Below are 8685 nucleotides of genomic sequence, written 5' to 3'. Positions count from 1 at the left end.
ACAAGTGCCTCCAAGAATTCGGAGTCACCTGACCTAAAGGGAGTTGAAAAAAATCAAGAAGCTCTACAAAAGGTGGGGGAAGAGGGAAACAAAGCCCGCATTCTAAGCAGGCTTCGTAAACGGTGGCATAACCCTCCGGCGGGTCGTTAGCCCTATGATCATCGTCGGGAACCACCGCCTTCCCCCCGGGAAGAAGATACTTTTCGTGTAGAGATATCACGGTGTCCTTACTCAAGACGCTGTGAAAGTATTCTACAGTCTTCTCCCCGGACTCTTTCCGGCTAGAAGACCCCTTGCCCCCTTTCCTACCGCTACCTAACTCAGAAGAAGAAGAAGAAGACATGGTTCTTACTCTTTGCAAAATCTGAAGAAATTCTGAAGAAATTCTTGAAAGCGGAAGGAAATTTTTTACGCAAAAGAGACAGAGTGCAGAAGAAGCAACAGCAAAAAGTATTCAAACTGATGAAGAAAAGCCGTATTTATCAGATTCGGAGAAGATTTCAAAATCATCGCACCGTTTCGAATCCCACCTTTTCAGGATTCAACGGCCGGATTTTACTGTCGCATTTAATGCAGTCACGCGCAAGGCACGTCCTCTAACGTCAGCCTCCCCCGTACCTTTATCCAGAATGCCGAAGTGACTCGCTTCGCCGAAGTGATTCACTTCGCTTTTCGGGGGGGGTAGTGATGGAGTACGGACTAAACAAGCCCAATAGCAGTGACAGCCCATCAGCCCAAAGCCCAAGGAAGAGTATCAGTTCGGCATTACCAAAGAGTTCGGCCCCAGCCTACAGCTCGGTAAAAGCCGACCAATCAGTTCGGCATTACCAAAGAGTTCGGCCCCAGCCTACAGCTCGGTAAAAGCCGACCAATCAAGCTCTACTCTCAGATCGGCAAAAGCTGCTCGGCAATAGTTCAGCAGTTCGGTCTCAGTATTCGACCGAACTGGGAGATAGTGGACCCATGCAGGATCTCATGACCACTACACGATCTATTTAGTGGTGTCAAATCATGCAGGATCTCATGCGGGATAAGCGGACCAAACAAAGAGGTAGTGGACCCATGCAGGATCTCCATGACCTCCACGACATCCACAACCATCATTAGTGGTGATGCAAGCCACGATCTTAGTTCAATGTATAAATAGAACTTAGATCAGATAGAAAAGGGTTAAGCTCTCTAGAGATAAAATATCATATAGCAAGTCTGTGTTGTAAGCTGTAATCCCAGATCAAGCAATACAATCTTGCCCTCCCTTCTTCCCGTGGACGTAGATTTACTTCAGTAAATCGAACCACGTAAATTCTCTGTGTCGTGATCTATATTTTCCAGCATTCTTCACCATCAAAAATTCACCAAACCATCACCAAGCCGTATCCAATCAAAGGCACCACTATCAAAAACCACAAATTGAACATCACTGCATACATCAAACACACCATACTGCAAAGGGTCCCCGCAAAATGCCACCGCCGCGTCGCCGCTTTCGAATGCTGGCTCACGTAGAATGGCCAGAACTCTTCCATGCTCTTGAAATTCTTCTCTTTCATGCCTGATTCCTTGTCAAAATTGAATCTCTTTAGGGAGGATTTTTGCGTGGTGGAAAAAGGATTTGTGTGTTGCTCTCTCTCTCTGTTTTTCGTCTTCTTTTTTTGTGTAGACAGCTTGTTTTTATATTTGTGAAAGCTTATCCATTCTTGTGATTGTAGACTGTAAATTTCACCAAACAATTAGGTTTAATTTAATTATTTATTTGGCGTGTGATTATGATCTTGCAACCCCACGCCGTTAGCAAAGTAGAAAACTTTTTAGACTACTCCATCCGTTCACAATTTAGTAGGGCCGGCTTTCAAAGAAAAATTGATCAAATATTTAATACTAATACTAGTCTTAGGTCTTATTTTTATATATCATAAAATAAAAACTTTAAGGATTACAGAATTTAAATATGAAATTAGTAAAAAAAAATAGATAAAAAGAACAATAATTGAAATGTTGTTAGTAATAATGGACTCATATCATAAGAGAGAGAAACTTGCTAAAAATGAAAGTAGAATAATTTTGTGAGATAGCACAAGAGTTTTATTTTGTATGTTAAGTTGAGAGGAAAAAATAATAATTTTCATATTAATATAAGAGATATTTTTCTGAAAATGAAAATGTGATAGTTTTAGTGAGATAAATTAGAAAAAGAAAGTAAGCGGAAGAATTATGTAATAATTTGGTAAATTGAACCGTCTATTTAAAAGCGAATGACATTTTAAATTGTAGGCGTTACTAACAAAATGAAATATGTCGAATAAATTACAAAGTCTACTTACTGAATAAGAATAAAAGTTAAATGACATTTTAAATGGTAGAGGCGTTACTAACAAAATGAAATATCATTTCGACATGGACATAAAGAGTATTTAATTAGCTGTGTTCATAGATTTTAACGAGTAAAATAACAACGTTATTGTTGTCGCCTAATATATACAGTAGTCTAGTTGCAACACCTCTCAGGCATAAGTGTAAAGCCTTGAGAAATGAATTTCTGATAGACAGTATGTTAGGTCCTCTCCTTAGCAGGTCACTACATACTCTGATTTAACACCCATCATAATACTGTCGGGCTAGGATGTGGGGGGTTAGAGTTTCAACTTTTGCATGATGAGTGATGCTAATTAAACTTAAAGTAACATAAAAATACATCTGTTTGGTAGTGACACCTTTATACAAATTCTTAACTAATCTAGCACCAATAGCATAGTGTGATAGTACTATGTGACAACAACATATCAACAGATAAAATTAAATTTTGTTTGATAAATTAGAGGTGCTTACCAATAAATCAGCAATACCTACCTCATTAATAATTTAAAGGGTTAAAATCAACGTGACGAATATCTCCACCATCAAAACCTAAAGATGTGATCTAATCTGAACTAAATATTGGCCAAGAAGAGTGATAAATAGAACAACTTGCAATATATAAATATTTTTATACAACACATTGAGTCTTTAAGCTCTGTAAAACAAACGAATGGAAACAAAAATGGACAAAATTCTACCTTTGTTTAAGAATATTACATGTATACATCTACTTATCCTGTCATATGTTACTTATATATCATATAATTTCTCAATCATAACATAGTAGATCTTGTTCTAATGATCTAATCTAAAAGACTCTTTCTCCAGTTGCATAGAGATTCCAAAATATGGCTGTAGCAAAGTAAAGACAAGCTGTAAGAGTTAAAAATGCCTGAAATGAACCTAGCCACTGCACAAAGTATCCTGTCCCAATTGTGCTGATAATTGCTGCCAGTGTTCCTGCCGAATTCGAGATCCCTGCAAAACAAAGCTCGTCCGTTAGCCTCCATCCAAGTTAATATCGTTAACGTGAGTGAGTGAATGGTATACGAGTGTGTACCGTGGAGAAATCCTGCACATTGTGGCGCGATGTCCTGATGAAAACGAGTAGAACCAATTTAGTCGTCTGTCGAGTAGAGTCTGTGATGCAACGAAGCGAAAAGAACACTTACTTGCATGTTGAGTAGAAAGCCGGCTTGACTGAAAGAGCTCAGGCTGAGGGCTGCTGTTAAGAATACGGCTGCAATTGTAGGCGTTCGGACGTGGTTTAAGCAAAGCAATGCAATCCCCGGGCCAATGAAACCGATTGACTGCCATGAATATTCGAGTTAGGAAACAATATCAAGATCAACGAGTAGCCTGAGGTTCGTTTCGTGTTATAGGGCATTTACCTGCATGATTTTCCTTGCTGATGTGGTGGAGTAACCCGATTTGATCAAGTAGTCCGATGCTGCCCCAGCGATGTAGCCTGAGAGCGCCATCGTTCCCCAAGGAACCGCACTGAACCAAGCCGCTTGCTTCAAGTTCACATCGAACACCTGAAATTCCAGCAGAAGATGTTTTAGCAACATTACGCACTTGTAAAACTATAAATCGAGTAGAAATAAAACTCACGGTTTTGAAATAAACAGGCATCCACGATAGAAGAACAAAGTATCCCTGCGGTTAAGAAAAGCACACTCGACGTTTATTATGCTACACAAGAGATCGTCATAAAAGGAAACGGGAACGGAATGAGAAACGAAAACGAAAACGAACGAACCCAGTTATTCGTGAAATTAGCAAAGATTATAGCCCATGTTGGCAGCTTGGATAGGAGATGCCTTAGCGATGGAGGGCTGCCCTTGATGACAGAGGAGTCGCCTTTCCCGGCCTGGATCAACCACAGTTCAGATTTACTGATTGTTCCGCACTCTTGTGGGTCATTCGTGACCCTAAAACTCCATGTAACCAACCAAAGAAGCCCGAGGGCAGTAAAGAGCATGAAGGGGCCAGAAATCCCGATAGATTGCATCAGCAGCGGAGCCAAGACCAACCCCACTACGTTCCCGAGCTGGAATCCCCCCATGGATAATCCAACAGCAGTAGCTCGTTCATGGTTTGGAAACCATCTGTTACGAAATTATTAACAGTTACCGAATATATGAAATGAGGAAGAAAATTTAAGTGTGTGCGTATATTGTTACCGCGATAGAAGGTGATTCATTGCAGGTAAAGCTACCCCTTCGGCCAATCCAAAGAAGGCTCGGACAGCTAAGAGGCTGTTTGTCGAGTGATTAGCTGCCCATGGAGTGACGAGAGTTGCTAGCGACCACAATGCTGCACCCCATGCGATAACTTTTTTCCCTCCGTATCTGTCGACCAATGCTCCTCCGAGAACAGAGGAAAACATGTATCCCCACAGAAAGGATGACTGTGTGAAAAATGTGATCAGAATTTATATGGCAAAAGAGAAGCATTTTGCTGAGCATTATGAAAACAAACATCTCATTTCAACATTATTCTTCAAATTTCAGGAACTCAATGTCCAATGCGTCCTAGTCAAACGTACGAATCAAACAATGGTTTGATACTCGTGTTCTTATTGAGCCGATTTTTAAGTATATTGGTCATGAAAGAAGTTTGAACAAGCCTCCATCAAACAAGTCAAGGTAGAGATCCCAACTAAGATATTGACAACAACTCTTCCTTTTCGTCGTTGAAACTATTTATTCGTTAGCAGAAGCGGGCATCAGATGACAAAGTTCCAACGGCAAGAAATTATTGTGAGGCTTGCTTTCTTTCCCTTGAATTAACAACACACCATTCCAAATTCAGCTATCTCTCTACCTCCATAGCAAACAAAATGGCCTAAACTCATACCCCATCAAATGCCAAATGTTATGTCTCCTTTGTTAGTTATGAAGGCATTGAACAGATAAATATAGTTTTACTTAATTCTCCTCACCCATGTATTCTTAACCAAAAAGTTGAGTCTTTTCCTTCACCCTCCCATTCACATTTTGTAACTTTGAAATTACAGGACTAGTATTAATGAATGATTGGATATAATATATTCCACGTCACATATGTTAAGTTCTAGTCTTCCAAAATGAGCTATGCATGATCTCAATTCTTGGCTTTCTTACCTACTTTTTGGCATCAAGAATTCAACTCTTTATGAACATCACATCCTACACCTACCACCACCCTCATAGGAATATCCGTCAACTCTAAGCCAAGTAGCTACGAAATCTAACAAAATTATACTAACAATCTAATTAAATTACTACTCCCTCCGTTCGCGAATAGAAGTCTCGTTTTTTTCAATTTAGTCCAGCCACTTTTTTTAACATTTCTTAATATTCGTGCAAGAAAGAAATAAGATTCTTATTCACGGACACATGGGATGGGGTGGGGAGAATAAAGCAAATGAGATGCTGACTCGGAATCTATGCGATTTCAGACATCGTGAGACTTAGTCCTCGTACAAACCAACCCTTGGTTCTCAACTACCACAAAAACACCCTCCCACGTAAAACACAACAATCCAACAACCTAATAAATGTATTCAAATGTTATGGTTACAACTTAATTTCTGTTTTTTTTATTAAAAATAGGAAATAACCAAGTCTTTTCACGCCGGCCCCACTTAACCAAAACCAGAGTTCACACAAGCAATCAATCCCTATTGCTCCTTCCATTCACCGCCAAAAAAGCCAAAACATTTTTTGGTTATTTAAAAGGATATCGATCCTAAAGATTCCGAAATTTGACTTAATTCCATATGTTTTTATTTTTTCTACGGCAAGTTAATTACATTTTACCGCACTTCATAGGACTAAATCATGAGCCTTTTTGCATAAACTTTTTATCCTATGAACTTTAAAAATTGTTTATAACATAATAAATGTTTCACAGCCCATATGAATTAAATAATTGCTGAAAACATATTATTCAAATCAGATTGAGAAATAACATAAAAAAATGTAAAATTTTACATCTTTTTATCAATTATAAATATATAATTTTAAAAATGTGAAGTATAGGCTAAAAAAATAGTGTGAAAAATTACCTGAACAATGCCTAAGAAAGCAGTGGACCAACCATATTTGGCGGCGAGAGGAACGATTGCAACAGACATCACCACTCTATCAGCATTGCACAGGCACATCACCGCCGCCACCAGCGCCACCACTTTGAACCTCTCCGCCGCCACAAACCCGCCCTCCTTCCGCCCCACAAACAGCCCCCTTTCCATCCCCTCCGCCGTGCACCGCACCGCCCCGCAAACCCGAATCGCCGCCGGCACCCTCTCGCCGTACGTCGTGCAAACACTCCCCCATTTCTTCACCTGCGAATTCCGGAACGAAAGAGTCGCCGCTAGACCGATCGGGCCCGAATGGGCTGCGGGCCGGAGATGGGCCCGGCGGAGATGGGACTTTAGCGGCGCGACGGCAGCCATTTGCGTTGTACAAAGGCTACGGCTTTTAATTAACGAATTGTTTCATTCACAATTTTATAGGAAGTGTTAAATAGCCTGAAAATGTAGGCACACCAATAAAGAAGGGAGTTGGTATTTGATGTAATACAATTCAAATAATAACGTGTATAATTCATATTTTTTGCCTTCAACTACAAATGGAAATAATATTAAATAGATGTCATTTCTACCTCAAATGACAAATTGAGGGATCAATTACTAGAGGCGTGATATTATATGTCTCAGACTTATTTAGTACGGGGATATAATACTCCATCTGTCCAATAGAAATAGATTAATTTTTTTTTCATTCGGCTCGTAGGAATAATCCTCATTCATTTATGAAAATATTTTCTTATTTTCTTTTATTTAATTATTTATGAATTCCACCATTCACTTCATTATTTGAACAACTTTTTCTCTTTCTCTTTTACATTATTATTTATAAGTTTAATCATCCACTATATTATTACAATTAATTTTCCATTTCTTTTTATTTTTTTAATTACACATTAAAATTCATGTCATTCAATAAGTCTATTTTTATTAGGCAAATAGAGTATAAGGAAGTATTTCATCCACGATAAATGGTACTTTATATTTTAATCGATCACTAAAACTAGTCTATCTATTTTTAATTAAAAAAAACTAATATGGTAATCCTTATTTTTACTAGCAATACTAATTTTTGGATTAAAATTCTTATAATCAACCATAATATCAAGTTTTTTTCCTTTTTGTACCAAATACATTTGGTTCCATCATTTATTTAAATAAGTATAGATGTACCAAATACATTTGGTTCCATCATTTGGTTCCATCACAATGCTATTCCTTATCCATTCATTAATTATTTTATTCCTTTATTATTTATGGATTGCATAATAATTTTTACTCTATCTCTTAATTAAAAAATAACACCGGCAACTTTCCATATCTTATCCATCTCATCTTTTCACTATTCATAGATCCCACTATTTCATTTTATTTTTAAATTTTTTCTAACAAATTTAATTTATATTTAGACGAAACATTATATAAATACTAAAATTCAATATTTTATTTCAAAACACGAATAAAATTTTTTGATTTGATTATATACTTAATTTAGCTATTATAAAACTTAATAAATAAATATCACTTTAATTAAAATATAATCCATGATTTCTTAAAAATAAAATATTCACATGTAAATTAAGTAAGAATAAAAGTCGCACTATTTAACTTGTATTCATTTTCTACTTTAATTTATATATTATGACCATATTTAAATAAAATTTAATATAATTAAATTTATATTATCATGCTATTAGAAAAATAAATAAAATAAAAAAATCCAAATATCCAGTAAAATGAAAAAGTATAATAAAAGTAAAAAAATTAAAACCAAAATGATAAGTTTGAGGTTTGAACCCACAACCTCTATGATTTTTTAAGACACGTTTATCTCTAGATTAAGCTTGATTTTGTATTGGAATCAAACAAATTTATATATAAAACAATAAAAACTCTCTTTAAGGTGTAAATTACATCGAAATTACAAAAAACTTGAAGTTGAAAACCTATCTATAAAAGAAACATTTATTCTGCTCCTACAAAATATAATCTTTCGCTAATTCACATATCCGTCTTTTAGTGGCGCGTTGTCTAGCCAAATGCCCCTCCCTAGCGGGCCGTCCTGCGAGATGAGATGCATACAACGCTGGCTCGTCCTTGCGGGATGAGTTCGAGGCTCTAATTATAAGTACTAAATTGATTTTTGATAATTTGTTGTGATTTATCGTATTCTTAATCACACTAAAATTGATGGTTTTAATTCAAACGCCTACTCACATGATTCGAAATTTATCGGTGTAAAACATATAGAA

General features: G+C 36.9%; 1 protein-coding gene across 1 annotated transcript; it reads right to left on the bottom strand.

Moving 5' to 3' along the window:
- Positions 1-2948: 2948 nt before the first annotated feature.
- Positions 2949-6886, bottom strand: LOC121763934 (probable anion transporter 3, chloroplastic). The gene is made up of 8 exons (XM_042160027.1): positions 6410-6886; positions 4542-4768; positions 4118-4466; positions 3970-4014; positions 3747-3893; positions 3528-3665; positions 3416-3449; positions 2949-3333 (listed from the first exon to the last, which is right to left on the bottom strand). The coding sequence occupies exons 1-8, from the start codon at positions 6797-6799 to the stop codon at positions 3164-3166; spliced, it is 1500 nt and encodes a 499-aa protein (XP_042015961.1). The 5' UTR covers positions 6800-6886; the 3' UTR covers positions 2949-3163.
- Between the last annotated feature and the right edge of the window lie 1799 nt (positions 6887-8685).

The sequence above is a fragment of the Salvia splendens genome, chromosome 2, assembly GCF_004379255.2.
Source record: "Salvia splendens isolate huo1 chromosome 2, SspV2, whole genome shotgun sequence".
NCBI classification, from domain to species: Eukaryota; Viridiplantae; Streptophyta; class Magnoliopsida; order Lamiales; family Lamiaceae; genus Salvia; species Salvia splendens.
Note: the sequence above shows the minus strand (reverse complement) of the source record. Positions and strands in the feature narration are given on the sequence as shown.